Here is a 20,275-nt window from a genome sequence, read left to right as displayed (position 1 = left end):
CTCTCTCTCACACACACACACACACACACCACTAGAACCAGGGGTCATCCCATGCAGCTGAAAATTTAGGACTGACAAAAGGATGTACTTTTTCACACAGAGCATCATTAAAAGATGGAATTCTATGCCATGGGATGTTTTGATGGCTACCAGCCTGGTTGGCTTTAAAGGGGGCTTAGACAAGTTCACGGAGGATGGGTCTATCAGTGGCTACTAGTCTGGATGGCTATAGGCCACCTCTAGGTTCAGAGGCAGGATGCCTCCGAATACCAGTTGCAGGAGAACAGCGGCAGGAGAGAGAGGGCATGTCTTCAATTCTGGCCTGTGGGCTTGCCACTGGGCCACTGTGGGAAACTGGGTGCTGGGCTACACAGGCCTTGTCCTGAACCAGCAGGGCTGTTGTTATGTTATGGGACACGCTCAAACCTTTACGTTTCTTTATTTCAGAAACACCTTCTCCCCAGTTCAGAATTAGGGCTGCCAGTACCCACGGCGGACCTTAAACCTCTGGCCACACAGCCATTAGGCAGAGATCTAGCCTGTCGAACTCTTCTAGCCTCTGGCTGCCGAAAAAGCTGCAGAGACATGAACCGCAAGCACAGCTGCTTGCTCAGAGAGAAGGTGGAGGAGCAAGGGGTGGAATCCGCTCCTTCCCGCTCTGATCCCCTGGCCTCAACGGGTGGCAGTCGGGATCCTGGCCTGCCCCTCAGAATTTGCCCCGTACGTGCTTAAAAGGCGCAGGGATTGATCTCGGCAAGGCGGCTGAGGGAACCAAAGTCGGCTCCACGGGTGTTTAATTGGGGAGCAGAGCACTGGCCACCCCAGCCTGTGTGGGAGGCGGCAGAGGTTAATCCAGCATGGTGCAGACCCCGGTGAGGTTCCTCTTCAAGGACCCACGGAGCGTCCTTTGATCAAGCCACGCAGGGGGCTAATCTACTTGAGCTCTGCTTCTGGCTTGGAAGGGAAAGGAGCGGCTAATGAATGTGTGTCTCTGGCATGGAAGCAGACGCTGCCATAGGGCTTGGCTCTAACCACTCCTTTTGGGTTAAGGCTCGGGGTAGGAGGGGGTCACCTCCTGCTTGTGGGGACTGTCCATCAGGGGTCTCTGAACCTCATCCAATGGTGGACTGGAATAACTAGTGAATTAATTGATTAATTTTCCAAAACTGCCGAACCCAGCTGGCTCTAGGTGGTTCACATAAACAAAACCAAAATAAATAACCCATCAAAAACAATTAAAAAATAAAACCATTTAAAAATCACTGACCGCCAGGCGAAAAGGAGGTGTCGGTAGGGCTCTTTTTTAAAGGTTGGTAAGCCTTAGATATGTATCTAATGAATAATGGGATACGGTACAATATGAGAATGGCTCAAAATAACATCCTGTATCTACCAGAATCCAAAATGAGGTTTTCGCTCAGTTCTTTCCTGTTAAAATACGGGGCAGGGGAAGTGGGGTGCCTTGAATTCAGAGTCCTCTTTCTTTTGGATAAATACAGGTATAACCTGGATTTAACCTCTGTCTTTTAAGGTATTGTCTCGAATTCAGAGTCGCCTTCCGTTTGGGTGAATATGGTAATATAGTGTCTTGAAAAGTGGACGGCAGCCGTGGACGGCAGGACCCTTCTTCCTGGCTTCACCCTCTGCCAATCCAAACTGCTCTTCTGGGCGGAGAACCGCGTCAAGCTCTGTCAGATTAGGAAGCGACCCTTGACTTCTTCTAACAGAACCCCCCAAACTGCTGCATCGATCAAGAGGTTGGGGGGCGTGGCCATTGGGTGGGTGTGGCCGGGGCTGTCGGGATGGGCGTGGCTTGGGGGCTGTCGTGGAGAGAGCCTGCATTTCTGGATCTGCGACTACGCCACTGCCTGGAATTGCCTCCCAGAGCACCTGTCTGGGGCCACCTCTCTGGCTTCCTTCCCAGGCTTCCACAAATCCCATCTTCCTCATCAAGCCTTTGGTTCAGCTCCTGTAACTAAGTCAAGCAGGTGAGACTGAAACTAGGGATGTGCACAAAACCGGTTTGCCTGGTTCAGTTTGAATTCGAACCAGTTTGCACATCCCTAACTCAAATGGACCCCTTTTCTCCCTGCCTCCCTGCCCTTCCTCTGTTGTCTCCCCTTGTGAGGAATTTTAGATTTTAAGCTCCTCTGGGCAGGGAGAATTTCTACTTTGCAAAGGCTCCTGCATATCCGCGGAGCAGAATAAATAAAATCGCACACAGAGATAAGGTCCCATTGCATGCCCCATGTGTCCTTTTCACAGATGGAAAGCTGAGGCTGGGTGAGCTGACCAACCTCCACCAGCGGATTCATGTCCTCGATCCATCCCCAAGTCTGAACGCTAGGATTTCATCCCGGCTCCACGTTAGGATTTAGCTTATACTTCCAGTGTCTTTGTCTTAGCTGTTCCTTTAACATCCTTCAGTCTCAGGACATTTAAACAATGATTTTTTAAAAATAAAATAAAAATTATGGAAGGGTAATGGAGTTTGTGTTCCCCTTATTATTCACATTTATAATTATGACTAAATGCGTTCTAAAGAAATTATTAGTCTCCAGATAGCCTCATTAACGCAGATAACTTGCCCTCCAGGGTTTTGGGCCACTGATCCCTCCATAGGACGGCTTTAATCAAAAGACAATCACGGAATGGGGCTTGATAGCAGTAAATTGTCTGCAGTCCCTAATGTATCCAAGTGGATTGTCTCTCTCTTGGGGACAATCAGTGAAATGCTGCGAGGAAAGGAACTCACGGACGCTGAATAAAATCCCCCAGCAGAACGTCGCTAGCGGGCTGAGCTGAAAGTACACACTGTTGTTTAGGGAACATTTTTGACAGAGTCACTATCCAGTCCTGTGAAAGTGTTCTCCTCCTCATTTACACTAGGAACAGAGGAAGCTGCCTCCTACCGAGTCAGAGCTTTAGTCCATCAGGATCAGTAGCACCTACACTGACTGGCAGCAGCTCTCCAAGGTTTCAGGCAGGAGTCTCTCTCGGCCCTCTCTTGGAGATGCTGCCAGGGAGGGAACTTGGAACCTTCCCAGAGTGGCTCCATTTCCTGATGGGGAATATCTTACCGTGTTCACACATCTAGTCTCCCATTCAAATGCAAACCAGGGCAGATCCTGCTTAGCTAAAGGGACAAGTCATGCTTGCTACCACAAGACCTGGGGCTGGGCACTTCCGTGACCCTGATGAGGACCGTGTGGAGGATCATTGCCCTGTAACCCAAGTCCTGAGGTTGGAGACTTGCCCAGTCTGGCTGCCCGAGAGCCTCTGGATGGAGACCAACAATCCTCAACCCATCCCGAGCTCTGATCTTACCTTCAGCTCCTGCGGGTGGGAGGTATACGCTTCCACCTTCCTGATGGCTTGAGTCCCCCGGAGCACCAGGGAGAGGTGGGTCAGCTGCCCGGTGACACAGCTCACATCAACGCGCTGCAGAGAGTGGAGGTAGAACTGCCAGATTTGCGTCGGCATGGCCAGCCAGGGATCCCTGCAGCAGCAGACAGACGGAGAGACCAGCTACATTTCCACGCCATTCAAGGGGCAAGATCCAGAAACTGGCAGCTCCAAAAGCATCGCCAAAAAGAAGGGAGGAACCGCACAAAAGCACACTTCTGCAAATTGAGCACCAGGTTTTCAGGCTGGGAAGCTGTTCACCCCTGGCTCTAGGAACACAGGAAGCTGCCATGCACTGAGATGTTGGTCTGTCTGGCTCAGTTCTGTCTACACAGACTGGCAGCATCTTCTCCAAGGTTGCAGGCAGGAGTCTCTCTCCCAGACCTATCTCGTTGGAGATGCTGCCAGAGAGGGAACTTGGAACCGACATGCTCTTCCCAGAACAGTTCCATCCCCTAAGGAGAATATCTTACAGAGCTCACACTTCAAATGCAACCCTGCCTGAAAGAATTGTGTCCCCCCCACGCCTTTTAAAGAAACTCAGACAAAACCTGCCCAACAAGATACTGAGGCCTGTCACCATTGCCATTGATCCATTATCTCTGCCTAACTGCACGTGACTAAAATGATAATTTCGGAGACCAATAAGACCTCCTCTATTTGTAGAAGGTGCTTGAAGGTGCCACAGAATTCCCTCCTGCATGGGAGAGAAATTTGAGGGAATCCCTATTCCAAGACATGCCTACCATCAGCAGTTTTTAAAAGCATTTGCACTAAAAAATACATTTGTAAATATATAGACGTATATACCCGTATTCATCCAAATACAAGACCACTCTGAATTTAAGATGAGCCCCTTAAGAATGAGTAGTTAAATACAGGTTATACCTGTGTTTATCCAAATGGAAGAGGGCTGCAAATTTAAGATGATCCCCTGATTTCTAACATGAAGGAACTTGGGGGAAATCGAGTCTTGGATCCAGGTAAATACAGCATGTCGCCTGATTAAACAGGGATGTGCTTTTAGTATTTGAACGAGAGGTTGCATTTCCTAGGGGCCGCTGCTGTTACCTGCTTGTGGGCAGGCAGCGCTGGAGACTCACGAGGACTTTTGGAAGATGCTATTTATTTGCAGGTGGTCGGGCAAGTGGGAAGCAAGCCCTCAGGGGTGCTGATATGGACAGCACTCAATTTTTGGTGGGTGTTTGATTTCAGATTGACAGAAGGGCCTGGGCAGAGCCATTTTATTTATTTTATTTTATTTATTTTTACATTTTAGAGAAGTGACTGGCCCAGTCACCCAGCAAGTCTCATGGCTGAATGGGGATTTGAACTCGGGACTCCCCGGTCCTAGTCCAGCACTCTAACCACTACACCACGCTGGCTCTTTTTTTGACCTAAGAGGAACCAGCGTGTGCTGCCCTGTTTCTGCTGAGAACAGCAGCTGTTCTCATGCACTCTGTGCCTGGCCTGGACCGCTCTCCTCCCCACCAGAGCAAGGCAGAGCTTGGGGCATGACGACGCTTGTTTTGTACTGGGAGGGGGGGAAAGTGTGCACGGAACTGTTTATCAGAGGCCTGACCTCTCAGGGCAGAAGGGGGAAAATCCAGGACGGAGAAGTCAACTTGGAAAGCATTTTAGGAAGCCCTGGGGGGCGGGTAGCATGTTATTCTGAGGCTGGCCTTGGAATGGGCTCCCCAGAGTATAAGGGAATCTTGCCAACGTAGCAAGGTTCGAGTGGGACGGAATGTGAAGATGGCCCTCTACCGTCTTTGCCTCTGCCCCCGCCCCCCCGATCTGTGCTGTAGGAGAACTGTAAAGAGTGGCGAGAGAGCTGCAGGCCACCCAATAATGCCCCCCTTACACAGCGGCCCAGGCACGCGCACACACACACACACACACACACACACAACGCCACTCAATTATAGCTATACCCCTGCAAGCACTCATGCACAGAGCGCTAGATCCAAAACAACATCAACAAATATTTATATATTGCTTTTCAACAGACGTTACCAAAGCGGTTTACAGAGAGAAATCACGAACCAATAAATAAGATGGATGCCTGTCCCCAAAGGGCTCACAATCTAAAAACAAAAAAACAAGGTAGACACCAGCAACAGTCACTGGAGGGATGCTGTGCTGGGGGTGGAGAGGGCCAGTTACTCTCCCCCCTGCTCAATAAAGAGAATCACCAGGTTAAAAAGGTGCCTCTTTGCCCAGGTGGCAGGGGCAAACATCCGTCACTTTGCAAACTAAACACAGCGACCCAGACAGGCAGTGCGAGTTTGTAAAGTAGGATCATTTCCCCACCAATGAAGCTCTCCTCAGCTGCAGACCGCAGGCTTTCGCCTCCTTGGCTGACTAGATCACAGCTCCCATCTCTTTCTACCTATGCAATCAAAAGCTATTGAGCAGTTAGCTTCTTCAGCTAACAGCAACTAGACTGGCAAGCAATCAAATTGAATGTAATGATAAATTAAATAGTAATTAATCATTAATCTCCTGATTGGCAAGCAATCAAGTTAAACATACGTAGATATTGAACAAGAATTTCAGTTACACTAATCAATTTATTCTCCCATGTTGGATCTTGGGCAGAGGTGAGGCCACGTGGATAGCATTACTCAAATGAGCCCAGCAAGACTTACTCCCAAGGAAGCATGCGCAGGATTGCAGCCCCAGACAGCTTGGTCTCCTGAAGTGCTGGGAGAGTTGCCTACTTACGTGTAAATTGCCGTGAAGAATCTCTTGATCTGTGGACTCGGCCCTCCGGCAACTTTTAGGAAGACGTCTTGTGGCTCACCTGGGCCCTGATGGGGGAAAGTCGAGATCAGATTGCAGGACTCGGGGAACTTGAGAGGAGAGCTGGTCTTGTGGTGGCAAGCATGGATGGTCCCCTTTGCTAAGCAGGGTCTGCCCTGGTTTGCATTTGGATGGGAGACTGCCTGTGTGAGCAGTGTCAGTTCTTCCCCTCAGGGGATGGAGCCGCTCTGGGAAGAGCATCTAGGTTCCAAGTTCCCTCCCTGGCAGCATCTCCAGATGTGGCTAAGAGAGACTCCTGCCTGAATCCTTGGAGAGCTGCTGCCAGTCAGTGTAGACAATATTGAACTAGATGGACCAAGGGTCTGACTCAGTAGAAGGCAGCTTACTATGTTCCTCAAGCAGTTTCCAATCCACGCCTGATAGCTGAAGCATACCTATTTTCTGAATTTGGAACTGGGAGAGATGCTTCACTCTTTCACTTGGAAAAGTTTGCTTTTAGAATGTATGAGAGTAAGAATTTCAACAGTGGCGTGTGCTCCCCACATCTCTGCATGAGTCACTGTTCTGGGCCTCTGTGTGAGTCACTGGTCTGGGTGTGCCTTCGGACTGTGTGGTGCAAAGGATTCTGGGGTATGCCCTAGCCCATTGACACACATCATGTGTCAGGTATGTTGAGCCAGGCCTGTGGTAGTCTGAAAGCACCGCCCCCCCCCCCCAGCACACACCCAACACACACCCAACACCCACCCCCTCGGGAGTTTCAGGGGAACATTAATAGAGGTGGGTGCCCTTGCTGCTGCTTGCACTAAAGAACTCCTGATAAGTGTCTGAAAAGCTGCAGGGTCATAGGAAGCTGTCATACACTGGGTCAGACCATTGGTCTATCTAGCTGAGTATTGTCTTCACAGACTGGCAGCGGCTTCTCCCAGGTTGCAGGCAGGAGTCTCTCTCGGCCCTATCTTGGAGATGCTGCCAGGGAGGGAACTTGAAACCTTCTGCTCTTCCCAGAGTGGCGGCTCCATCCCCTGAGGGGAATCTCTTCCAGTGTCTGATCCGGAAATCACAGTGGGCTCAGCAACACCAGTGAACTCCACAGGGCCACATGGCTGGCAAATGAGCATGGCCTCTCTATAGTCTCTACCAACCACACAAACCGTGTGTGCCCTCTTCTCCCTCTCTCTCAGGGGGATGTTAAGGTATTTGCAGGTGGCTTCAATAGACCCTAAAGCAGAGAGAAGCCACCTGAACTCTCCAGTTGCTGCTGAAGCCCAGCTAATTGGGCCAAGAGGCACCTTTTTAACCTGGTGATTCTCTTGACTGAGCAGGGGGAGAGCAACTGGCCCTCTCCGCCGCCAGCACAGCATCCCTCCAGAGACTGTTGCTGGTTTGTATCTTATGTTTCTTTTTAGATTGTGTGAGCCCTTCGGGGTCAGGGATCCCTCTTGCTTACTTACATATTTCTCTCCCCACCCCCATCCCTCCCTCTCCTCTCTCTCTCTCTCTTTGTAAACCGCTTTGGAAACTTTTGTTGAAAAGTGGTATATAAATATTTGTTGCTGTTGTTGTTGAACTATAACTCCCGTCATCCCGAGCTGAAATAAATACATTGCTACAATTGATTAACCAACTAACCCCTGCTAACTGGGCAAAGAGGCACCTTTTAACGTGGTGATTCTCTTCTATTTAGCAGGGGGAGAGTAACTGGCCCTCTCCACCCCCAGCACAGCATCGCTCCAGTGACTGTTGCTGGTGTCTATCTTACATTTCTTTTTAGATTGTGAGCCCTTTGGGGACAGGGAGCCATCTTATTTATTTGTTATTTCTCTGTGTAAACTGCCCGGAGCCATTTTTGGAAGGGCGGTATAGAAATAAAATAAATAAATAAACAAACTACAGTTGGAGTTGTAGTTCAGCAATAGCTGGCGAGCCAAGGTGGCCTGCCTCTGCTCTACTGTCTGCCCGTGTGGCTGCAGCAACAAGCACACTGCACGCTGCCGTAGCAAACTCCAAGGTCCGCCAACACACCAGCAAAGCTTCCGTCTGTGTGGGTTTGGTTTTGGGGTTGTTGTTTTTTTTGCAAACCGTACCATTTTCTTGGTCTCACAGATGACGTTGGGGTCGCTGCAGCGCACAAAGACCTCCGGTTCTCCGCCGGGCACACCCGCGGGGGCACCTGGCAAGGGCAAAAGGGAGAGGCACAGTCCAAGGAGGCGCAGACATTCGGAGGCTGGGCCCGCAGCCCCCACATTTGAGAATCCAACTCTAAAATAGTGACGAAGGCTTGCTAAAGCCTCTGGCATGATAAGGCAGCACCTCTGAACATGGAAGAGAGAGAGAGGGAGGAGGCCGGGAGCTCGCTCTGCCCTGCTCTGTGCGGGGGCCTCCGCTGCTGCTGCGTTTCCCTTCTGGAAGAGGGAGGGGGCTGGTGAGATTCAGCATGTTGAGAAGCGTATCGATACATTCATGGAGGCGAGGCCTATCCATGGCTACTAGCCTGGCAGCTATAGGCCACCTCCAGCCTCGGAGGCAGGATGCCTCTGAATCCCAGTTGCAGGGGGAGCAACAACAGGAGAGAGGGCATATGCCCTCACCTCTTGCCTGTGGGCTTCTCAGAGGCATCTGGTGGGCCACTGTGTGAAACAGGAGGCTGGACGAGATGGGCCTCCTTGGGCCAGATCCGGCAGGGCTGTTGTTATGGAGCACTGAGTGATTCACTGGGGGCCGTCGCCCCCCACCCCCTAACAATTCACTTAGGAGATTTAGGAGAACACCTTGTTTGTCATGAACCCTGTCGCCTCCTGAGATCTCATGGGGGGCGGTTCGGTTATGGCTGCCACCAGCTGGTTTGCTGGGACGAGGGACCAAGCCTTCTCTGGGGCTGCCCCACGGCTTTGGAGTTTGCTCCCTCTCATTCTAAGAGCTCCTCCGTCTCTGGCTGCCTTCAAAAAAGTCCCTTAAGACACTCCTGTTTTCTCAGGCCTCTTGCTCAAACTATGTTAAAAAAACCCCCCTCTTTTAAAAAAAAACCATTTCTAAAAGGTTATTGTTTTAATATTCTTTTGGCTGAGTTTTTAAAATGGTTTTAGGTTGTGCACACCGCCTTGAGATAGGGATGTTGGGTGGTTTATAAGCATAATAAATAAATACCATCCAATACCATCCAAGCACAAAGCCCGCCCCCAGCTCTTGGGCCGGGCGTGGCTCCTGGTTCTTGGGACCCACCCAGTTCTACTTTGGCTACGGACCAGCCCCGTCCCAACCTGGCCGAGAGAGCAGCCACGGCTGTGTCAAGCTGGGAGCCCCCAGTGCTGGGTGGGCAGGTTCTGTCCTGGCCGTCTGCCGAACTCCCGCCCCACCACGATGAGGCAGGCGACAGGCAGGAATGAGAGCGAGCTACCTGGAAGCGTGTGCCAGGCGGGCAGGCGGATGGACTTCTTCAGGAAGGTGAGCTCCGGGTGATAGAAGCGGAACGTCTGGTCCACCACGTGGGGCTGGGATTCCACGTGCACGCTCAGCAGGGCGATGGGCTTGCCCCCACTTGCTGCAAAGGAGACCTGGCCGGGAGAGGGGTGAGCGGAGGGAGAAACCACACGGTCAGTCCCCCAGGTGGGCTGTGCCATGTCCAGCTGAAACCCTGGAGAGGCGCTGCTGGTCAGAGGAGACCATCCTGAGCTAGAGGGACCAGGGTCTGACTTGGTCGAAAGCAGCGTTGGATGGACCAGGGACAGTCCCTATCTCTGGACGGCTGTTCCTGGCAAACCCTCCTTTCTGTGGGAAGAACTGTAGCTCAGTGGGAGAGGATGTGCTTTGCCCACGTTGCAGAAGGGCCTCAATCCCTGGCAACATCTCCAGGTAGGGCTGGGAAGAGGTGAGCTGGTCTGGTGGTAGCAAGCAGGATGTGGCCCCTTAGCTAAGCAGGGTCTGCCCTGGTTTTATTTGAATGGGAGACTAGAATGTGAGCACTATAAGAGATTCCCACTCTGGGAAGAGCAGAAGGTTCCCAGTTCCCTCCCTGGCAGCATCTCCAAGACAGGGCTGAGAGAGCGACTCCTGCCTGCAACCTTGGAGAAGCCGCTGCCAGTCAGTGTAGACAAGACTGAGCTGGATGGACCAAGGGTCTGACTCGGTAGAAGGCAGCTTTCTATGTTCCTATGAAGGACTCCTTTCCAAAATCTCAGAGAGCTGCTGTCACTTGGGGTAGCCAATGCTGAGCAAGATGGCCCCAGGGTCGGCCTCGGTAGAAGGCAGCTTATCAAAGGGGAGGTCTGTCGCTCAGTGATACAGCACCTGCTTGGCACAGAGAAGGTCCCGGTTCCAGGCCCTGGCAGCATCTCCAGGAAGGAAATCGATATCCCAGTGACAGGGGAGCAACAGCAGGAGAGAGGGCCTGCCCTCCAGTGTCCTATCCCCCCACCCTCCATCTGTGTGTGGAATGAGTTTTGTTCTGGCCTGCAGTATCAAGGCTGTGTGTGCGCACCATGTGCAGCCAGAGTGGGGCCTCCCTGATTCAACCTGAGCGGGATCTAAAATGAACTGAGTGGACATCCAACAAACATGTGCACACCCCATCCATCGCATGTGCACACACCTTAGCAAGGACCCGGATGCCCTCCCGTCTTGCCTGTGGGCTTCTCAGAGGCATCTGGGGGGCCATGGGGGGAAACAGGATGCTGGACAGGAGAGGCTTCCTTGGGGGGCCTGATCCGGCAGGGCTGTTCTGATGCAAGCCTTGGGAAAGAGCCCTGCCTGAAACCCTGGATGGCCACTGCCTGTGAGTTTATGGAGCTCCTTCCTCTAGGAGTGAATGGCTGGATCCGCAGAGAGCCCTGCATTTGGAAACCGACTCCTGCCTTCCGCCTCCCCCGTCCCTGGAAACGCTGCCCTGCCTTGATGTGTTTACCTTGATGTGTTTTGTCTGTGGGCCGCCAGACGTCCAAGGGGATGCCGCCACGTCCTTCTTGCCTGCGCTGAAGGTCAGCTCAGTGGGGCCCTGCTGGAAATCAAAGAGATGGCATGCTGGGGAGCAGAAAGTGTCCTCCCAGCCTTGCATTTCCAGCTCAGTCCTGTGGCGTTGGAATCAAACAGCGTGCGGGGAAGAGGCGCTGGCCCCCGCTCCCTCCCGTGGCGAGTCTGGCCTTGGAGAACGTGCCCTCCTTGCCCCAGACGGAGCCCCGTGCAGAGAGCAGGGAGCCACAGGGCTCGAGGGCCGGGTTTTCATTTCTCAAGGGAGTCTAGCAGCCTGGGAGAGCGTGTAAATATTAACGGCAGGCTGGTGGTTTTCAAAGGCTGCTCTCGCCATCCTTAAGGGCTGTAAAGCACTTTTTCAGCCGTATGTTTGTGCATTGAGGATGGGGCTGCTCTTGCTCAGTGGCAGAGAATCTGCTTGGCATGCAGAAAATCCCAGGTCCAATCCTGGGAGAGACTCCTGCCTGGAATTTGGGAGACGCTGCTGCCAGTCAGAGTACTCAATAGTGAGCTAGTTGGACCAAGGGTCTGACACAGTGGCCAGCAGCTTCCTAGGGAATGGGACTGCACCTCAGTGGGAGAGCTTCTGCTTTGCATGCAGAAGGACCCAGGTTCCCTCCCTGGCAGCATCTCCAGAGAGGGTTGGGAGAGACTCCTGCCTGGAATCCAGGAGAAGCTGCTGCCAGTCAGTGTAGACAATCCTAAGCCAGAGAGACCAAGGGTATGTAGCTTCCTACATTCCTATGTATTGTTCTAGGAGCAAAGATTCCTAGGGGACTGATTTTAGTACAGTGGCATAGCATCTGCTTTGCATGCAGAAGGTCCCAGGTTCCATGCCTGGCAGCATCTCCAGAGCGGTCTGGGGGAGATTCCTGCCTACAGCCTTGGAGAAGCCGCTGCCAGTCAGTGTAGACAATACTGAACTAGATGGACCTAGGGTCTGACTCAGTATAAAGCAGCTGCTTATGTTCCTAACCTATTTCTTCCTGCATCAGGGCCTCAAGGAGATGGTACATCCAACCACCACCACAACACACCTCCTTCCCCCAATGTATTTATGCTCCCCCCCACAAATGTATATCTAGCCCGTCTTTTGGATCATTCAAGCTGACTTACATGGCAATGTTTAAAACAACAACATCGTAACAAATCAGGAGTTTCACCCAGTTACAAGAAATCCTAGTCAATTAATAGAGGAGTTCTAGTCGATAAATCAATGATAAATGATTTGATAATAAATCAATTAATTGGTTTGCATATCGGCAAATGTGATACTGTTTCCAGTACTGGTCACCATATCCCAAGACATGTATTAGAGAACTGGAAACGGTGCAGAAGAGGGCAACCCAGCCTCCAAGGAGTGTCCTACTTTGAGACCTGAGGTCAGCTCAGGAATGAGGCCAGACAGAGTGCTGGTTCCCTTTCTCTTTCCCTGGAGCTAGACACTCAGCTCACACCTCTGATTAGGTGAGATGGCCTGACGCTGCCTCCCACCACCCAACTGACTTTTTATAGAGGAGGTGAGAGAGAAAGGTAAGCAGGAAACTGAGCCCTCCCAAGCTGTGTCAGAAAATGGAAAATGGGACAACAGGGACGGAGCAGCTCCTGCGAAGCCACAGAGAGCCACCGACTGCCTTCTGGAAATAGTGTGGAAGCCCGTCTGTTGGGTAACAATGTGGGAAGATCAGAAGATGTGGTGGGATCAGAAGAACCAGGGTCCATCTTGGCCAGCATCCTGGTTCCCAGTTAGAGGCAATGGCTTCAGAGTTCGTAGGGCAGTTTTACTTTAAAAAACAACAACAAAACATTTTATATCCCACTCTTCCTCCAAGGAGCCCAGAGCGGTGTACTACATACTTAGGTTTCTCCTCACAACAACCCTGTGTAGTAGGTTAGGCTGAGAGAGAAGTGACTGGCCCAGAGTCACCCAGCTAGTTTCATGGCTGAATGGGGATTTGAACTCCCCGGTTCTAGTCCAGCACTCTAGCCACTACACCACGCTGGCTCAGTTTACATGGCCATAAACCAAGAAGACAATATCATAATACCCTTACACAACTCTATAGTGCGACCACATGTGGAGTACTGTGTACCGTTCTAATCACCATATCTCAAAAAGGACATCATATATCTGGAGAAGGTGCAGAAAAGGGCAACCAAGATGATCATGGGCCTAGAGCATCTTCCTTGTGAGGAATCTGGGGCTTTTTAGCTTAGAAGAAAGGCAACTGAGGGGCGATGTGATAGAGGTGTATAAAGTTATACATGGTGTGGAGAGAGTTGATAGACATTTTCCTACCTCTCACGTAACACTAGAACCGGGGGTCACCCCATTATAGCACTTAGCACTTACATTTATATACCGCTTTATAGCCGGAGCTCTCTAAGCGGTTTACAATGATTTAGCATATTGCCCCCAACATTCTGGGTACTCATTTTACTGACCTCGGAAGGATGGAAGGCTGAGTCAACCTTGAGCCCCTGGTCAGGATCGAACTTGTAACCTTCTGGTTACAGGGCGGCAGTTTTACCACTGCGCCACCAGGGGCGCAGTGGTAAAACTGATGGCCAGGAAATTTACGATAAACAAAAGGAAGCACTTTTTTTCACACAATGCATAATTAACTTATGGAATTCCCTACCACAGGATGTGGTGACAGCCACCAGCCTGGATGGCTTTAAGAAGGGCTTAGACACATTCACAGAAGACAGGACTATCAGTGGCTACTAGTCCGGAGGCTATAGGCCACCTCCAGCCTCAGAGGCAAGATGCCTCTGAATACCAGTTGCAGGGGAGCAGTAGCAGCAGGAGGCCAAGCCCTCCCCTCTTGCCTGCGGGCTCCCCAGAGGCAGCTGGTCGGTCACTGGGTGAAACAGAAGGCTGGACTAGAAGGGTCTTCATGGGCCTGATCCAGCAGGGCTGCTCTTATGTTCAAGAGCTGGGCACTCTTATACATTTTCAAGCATGTGTGAGAGAAAAGCAAGGTTGGAGGTAGGGACCTTGCTTGTCTCTCCAGCCCCAGATTCTGCACGGGGTAGGTGGGGAAACCATCCTACCCAGCTGGCACTGGACAGACCTTCAAGCTCCCCGCGTCCGACCTTGCTTTTATCTACCACGTGAACACGAAGCAGGAGGACCCCTGCCTAAAGTGGGTTGGACTCATCCCCTCCCCAGTTTATGGCCATGTGAACCGACCTCGTATCTTGTGTGTGGCAACTCCTGTTCCCAGAGGGCTCACAGCCAACAGCATGGAAGGCTTTAAGAGAGGTTTAGATAAATTCATGGCGGACAGGGCTATCAGTAGCTACTAGTCTGGTGGCTATGGTCCACCTCCAGCCTCAGGGGCAGGATGCCTCTGAATCCCAGTTGCAGGGGAGCAACAGCCAGAGAGGGGGCATGCACAGACCTCTTGCCTGTGGGCTTCTCAGAGGCATCTGGTGGGCCACTGTGGGAAACAGGATGCTGGTCTAGACAGGCCTTCTTGGGCCTGGTCCAGCAGAGCTGTTCTGATGTATAGTCTAAAAAGAAACACAAGGTAGACCCCAGCCACAGCCCCGGGAGGGATGCTGTGCTAGGGCTGGATAGGGCCAGTTGCTCTCCCCCTGCTTAGTACAAAGAGATTCACCACTTTGGAAGGAGCCTCTGGGCCCAATGTGGATCCTATCCAAACCTTTCTGAAGCTGCTTTCTGACAGAATATCAGCTTCTGGAAGGAAGACGAGAATAAGCCAATTTGAGCTGGAAGGGGGTTAGAAAGACTTTGACCTGTGGAAGAAAGCAGTGCTTGAGCTGATGTGCATCAACAGAGGATGCTTTGAGATCAAAGTCTGCGTCTGTGGGGGGTGGGGTGAGATCGTCAGAGGAAAAGCCTGGAGGGGAGGACTGAGCATCTGAGCCTCCTGTCCACCTTCTCTTTCCACATATTTTTAAAACATTTATATCTCAACTGTGCTCTTAGAAGGAGCTCACAAGCAGAACAATCAAAGCAGAACTCTAAAAACAAGACCTTGCTGGTTGCACGGGATCTTTATGAAGCAGCAACTAGAAGATCTGCAAAGAAATTCGCCTAGCAACACAAGTGTCACCTTGAGGTCTGCGATCCCCCCAATGATGGTGTGCCAAGAAAGGGGCTGAAGGGAGGCTTGGGAAATGCATTCACCAGGCTGGGCACCTTTGCCACCCACATAGCGATGCAGGGGGTGGGGCCTCCCCCTTTCTCTGCCAATATAGGGCAGAGATCGCATACTGAGAGAGCAAGGAAGGACATATGGGGATTCCCTGATGCAGCCTGCCCCAAAGCTATGCGGTGTGGGGGGATCCCAGGAGCACCTAGAAAGCCCAAGCCCGTCCCTGAGAGGAGGACGGGGGGTTGAGAGGTGAGATCTGGAGGCAACAGCCTATTGTCCATCTTATTTGTTTATTTAGTATCTTATTTAATTTATTTTTATTATCCATCTTATCTTATTTATTATTCCTCTATGTAAACCACTTTGGAAACTTTTGTTGAAAAGCGGCATATAAATATTTATTGTTGTTATTGTCTCTAGTAGGGGTTCCCAACCTGGGGGCCTCTAGATGTTGCTGAAAAACAACTCCCATCATCCCCAGCCACACCAAAAAAATGTGGCATGGAATGATGGGAGTTGTAGTTCAGCAACAGGCCCCCAGGTAGGTTGGGAACCAACTGTTCTATAGGATATTCCGGTCAGATATCTTTCAGATGTCTCTATTACAATGGTTGAGCAGATACAAGGCAATCTCCTACTCAGTAAAGGCCTACTCGTGAGCAGGGCAAGGGAGGCAGGGCTGGGAAGGGGGAGGAGAAGGAGGGAGGGGGGCTCTCCAGCCACAGCGAGCACCAGAGCTGAAGTGGACACAGCAGAAGGAGGAATAGGGACAGGCAGGACATGGCATTTCCGAACTGGTCTTCTAGACGAGCCCCCTACTCAGTGCATAGGATGGAGAGGACGTGAGTAGCTCCCTGCCCTCTGGCTGAGCCCAAAGGGGGCCAGAGGCTAACCAGATTCCTCCCACAACTCCAACCAGGATATCCTGCATCCACCAACAAGAGGCCTGCCTGCTGCTCAAGGAAACAGAGAGGTTTCTTTTGAGCCCCAGAGCTATTCGCCACCCCATTTGACCCACAAAACCCGCCAGCATCGCCCTGTGTGTGAAACTCCCCTCAGGTTTACGTGTACAATTCTGGTCACCACATCTCAAAAAGGACATTGCAGACCTGGAAAAGGAGCAGAAGAGGGCAACCCAGATGATCAGGGGCCTAGAAGAGCACCTTCCTTAGGGGGCAAGGCTACAACACCTGGGGCTATTTAGTTTAGAAAAAAGACGACTGCGGGGAGACATGATGATAGAGGTCTACAAAATCATGCATGGTGTGGAGAAAGTGGAGAGAGAGAGATTCTTCTCCCTCTCCCATCACACTAGAACCAGGGGTCATCCCATTAAATTGATTGCCAGGAGGTCTAGGACCAGCAAAAATGGAGGTACTTTTTCACACAACACATAATCCACTTGTGGAATTCTCTGGCAGGATGCCTCTGAGTCCCAGTTGCAGGGGAGTAACAGCAGGAGAGAGGGCATGGCCTCAAGTCCTGCCTGTGGGCTTCCAGAGGCATCTGGTGGGCCACTGTGCGAAACAGGATGCTGGACTAGACAGGCTTCCTTGGGCCTGATCCAGCAGGGCTGTTCTTATGTTCTTACATGCTCTGGGATCTCCTTCCCCACACAGCGCAGGAGGAGCTGATGCCGTACCCCGAAATACAATGAAACCCAAGATGTGAGCAGCGTTTTCAGCCAGTGGAGCTGGGAAGGTGTCTCTACCTGCACCACAGCAGTCTGCTCCACGCAGGAGGCCTGGTACTTGAAGGGGATGTGGACGGTTTCCTTGGGACGCAGGTAGACCTGAGGTGTGAGGTCGGCCTTCAGGTGGAACATGTCCTCCTCCAAGGGGGTGACTGTCTGGGTCAGTTCCTTGAAATGCTTCCATTCTCGGGCATCCAGAATGACACTGTGTGAGGGGAGGCAGTGATTGTTAGCATTCATTAGGAGTCTCCTTCCGATGGCTCTTGACTGAGAGGATGACGCAGAGAGCAGGGGTCACAGCTGGATAACTTTTGATAACTTTGGATAAATTTTATGAAAGGTGGTATAGAAATTAAACTATAAATGAATAAATGAAATTCCGGGCAGCATCTTCAGATAGGCCCGGGAAAGAAAAACCTCTCCATGAAATGCTGGAGAGCTGCTGCCAGTCAGAGCAGACAATACTGAACTAGATGAGCGATGGGTCTGACTTGGTATAAAGCAACCCCCTCTCTTCCCATGACCTTCCTGGCCTTGACAATGCTGCCTTTTTCTTTCAAGGGTGAACCCAAATTGATGTACTCAAACCACAAAGAAGATAGGAACAGAGGAAGATGCCAAATACCGAGTCAGACCCTTGGTCCACCTAGCTTAGTATTGCCTACCCAGACTGGCAGTGGCTTCTCCAAAGGTGCAGGCAGGAGTCTCTCTCAGCCCTATCTTGGAGGGAACCTGGAACCTTCTGCTCTTCCCAGAGCGGATCCATCCCCTGAGGGGAATATCTGACAGTGCGCACACATCAAGTCTCCCATTCAAATGCAACCAGGGCAGACCCTGCTTAGCGAAGGGGACAAGTCCTGCTTGCTCCCACCAGACCCGCTCTCCTCCCCAGATTTTCAGGGGGCTCCCTCCCTGCCTCGCCCCAGGTCCTGCAGGTCTCCTACCTGAGCTCTGGACTGTCCACCTCAATGCTGACGGTGTGCTGGACGCTGTACGGGTTCTTCAGGGCAAACTCAAAGAACTCGGTGGTGCCGAAGGAGGCGTAGAGGGTGTGGCGGGTGGTGATGGCCCTGCACAGCATGCCGGCGATGCTCTCGGCTTTGATGCGCTCCCGGTAGGCCTCGATGAGCTGGAGGTCTCGGGAATGCTGCACGCTGTCCTCGTGCCGCCCCTGGTGGGAAGGAACGGTGGGAGGGGAAGTCAGAGGTCGGCAAGGGAAGAGACAGACAAGGCTGAGGAGAGGAGAGCTGGTCTGGTGGCAGCAAGCATGACTTCTCCCCTGAGCTAAGCAGGGTCTGTCCTGGTCTGCATCTGAATGGGAGACTGGATGTGTGAGCAGAACTGCAAGAGATTCCCCTGAGGGGACGGAGCCGCTCTGGGAAGAGCAGAAGGTCCAAAGTTCCCTCCCTGGCGGCATCTCCAAGATAGGGCTGAGAGGGACTCCTGCCTGCAACCTTGGAGAAGCCACTGCCAGTCAGTGTAGACCAGGGCTGCTCAACTTCGGCCCTCCTGCAGATGTTGGCCTACAACTCCCATAATCCCTGGCTATTGGCCACTGTGGCTGGGGATTGTCGGAGTTGTAGTCCAAAAACATCTGGGGGGCCTAAGTTGAGCAGGCCTGGTGTAGACCGTACTGAGCTAGACTCGGTAGAAGGCAGCTTCCTACATGCTCTCTTTATTAATTATTTAGAGCTAATGTCCGGTATGGACATTATTCTGTGGATGGGGCCACAGCTCAGTGATAGAGCCCCTGCTTTGCACACAGAAGGTCCCAGATTCAATCCCTGGCAGCATCTCCAAGAAGGCCTGGGGAAGACTCCTGCCTGAAACCTTGGAGAGCTGCTGCCAGTCAGTGTAGACAATACTGAGCTAGTTGGACAAGGGTCTGACTCAGTAGAAGGCAGCTGCCTATGTAACCTCCTGCAGAAGCCTGGGAGGGCTGCTGCCTGCCAGCAGGAGTGGGGGGTGCTGGGCTGGGACTGGGAGGCCTAGTGGTCTGGCATGTGGTGGGTGTGTTCACCGCACGTCCGTCCTGCTCACCATGATGAGGCTGGCTTTCTTCCCGCAGTCACCCTCTTGGGACTCCCGCCTCCGCACGGACAACATCCTCTCCAGCTTCCGCCTCCGGGTGACGCTGGCCTCCCGGGCGGTGTGCTGGAAAGCTGCGCTGGCCTCGCGCAAGCGGGAGAAGAGCATGGCCGCCAGCTCGCTGTCCACGTCGGCCAGCTTTTGCGCCTGGCACACGTTGCCGCCTGGGAGACGGATCGAGAAAAAGAGGACGGGTTAGAGGGCAAGCAGACACAGCCGCAAAGACCAGCCCCTTCCCCTCCTCTTTGACGCTGGAAGAGCTCTCCAACCTTTTGGACCACTATCCCATCCAACTTGTTGGACGTTGTTGGACTACTTCTCCCATCATCCCCAGCCACAGCCGAGGATGGTGGGAGTTGTAGTCCAACGACAGCTGGGGACCCACGTTGGAGAACCCCCAGGCGACCTGTTGGATGCAACTTCTCTTACAGCCGCCATGGCACTCTCGAATCCCTTAATAAGCAAAAATTAGCCCCTTTCCCTCTTGTTTTGCTGGGTAATAAAGATAAAAACGCAATTAAGACTCTGACTACCTCTGCCCTCTTTCCAAATTCCATTAGATCTCTGACGAAAAGGCGTCGAGTCGGGTTCTGAAGAAAACGTTAATGAATTAGCTGCGCGTTATTCTGCTGAATGGCTGCGTATTAAGTTATTAATTTGCCGTGTTATCTCTCTGGATTTATTTCATTTGGGGACCCGCTTTCAAAACTCCAGTCAAGCTTCACTTTCGGCATTCTTTCATTTCTCGTTGGAAGTGGCCCTTTCTTCTCTTTGTGGCGGGGAATAGCTTTGCAAATAAAATATTAATTTATTTTTTTGGAAGCAGCGTTATTAGAGGAAATGCAAAGGGGCTGTGCTGGAAAACGGAGAGACACCGCAACCAATGTGGAGCGCCATTAAGCAGGAAGGTCTTGTCGGAGCCCTGTTGAGAGAGCCAACGAGGGCGGATGGACCTCAAGATCAGGGCAGATGGAAGAGGAGAAGAGGAAAAGGACGAGAGCTGGTCTGGTGGAAGCGAGCATCAATGGTCCCCTTTGCTAAGCGGGGTCCACTCTGGTTTGCATATGTATGAGCTGCTACATGCGAACGCTGTAAGTGCACCCACTTATTTGGGCTTTGCTCAGTGGTAGAGCATCTGCCTTACATGAAGAAGTTCCCAGGTTTGCTCCCTGGCAGCATCTCCAGGGAGGAGTGGGAGAGACTCCTGCCAATAACTTTGGAGAGCTGTTGC

At 51.9% G+C, this 20,275-nt stretch overlaps 1 protein-coding gene across 4 annotated transcripts in view; it reads right to left on the bottom strand.

Moving 5' to 3' along the window:
- NPHP4 (nephrocystin 4) overlaps positions 1-20,275 on the bottom strand; it is a 117,282-nt gene that overhangs the window by 4,099 nt on the left and 92,908 nt on the right. For 3 of the 4 annotated variants that reach the window (XM_053280691.1, XM_053280690.1, XM_053280693.1), the window contains 8 exons: positions 18,997-19,208; positions 17,901-18,127; positions 16,975-17,161; positions 11,072-11,164; positions 9,569-9,725; positions 8,259-8,344; positions 6,133-6,218; positions 3,328-3,499 (listed from right to left, as the gene is read on the bottom strand). In XM_053280691.1, coding sequence (XP_053136666.1) covers positions 3,328-3,499; positions 6,133-6,218; positions 8,259-8,344; positions 9,569-9,725; positions 11,072-11,164; positions 16,975-17,161; positions 17,901-18,127; positions 18,997-19,208 — 1,220 coding nt within the window. The remainder of the gene's footprint in view (positions 1-3,327; positions 3,500-6,132; positions 6,219-8,258; positions 8,345-9,568; positions 9,726-11,071; positions 11,165-16,974; positions 17,162-17,900; positions 18,128-18,996; positions 19,209-20,275) is intronic. The other variant, XM_053280692.1, reaches the window with a different exon arrangement.

Source organism: Hemicordylus capensis, chromosome 16, assembly GCF_027244095.1.
Source record: "Hemicordylus capensis ecotype Gifberg chromosome 16, rHemCap1.1.pri, whole genome shotgun sequence".
Taxonomy (NCBI): domain Eukaryota; kingdom Metazoa; phylum Chordata; class Lepidosauria; order Squamata; family Cordylidae; genus Hemicordylus; species Hemicordylus capensis.
The sequence above is the reverse complement of the archived record's forward strand: the minus strand, read 5'-3'. Positions and strand labels throughout refer to the sequence as shown.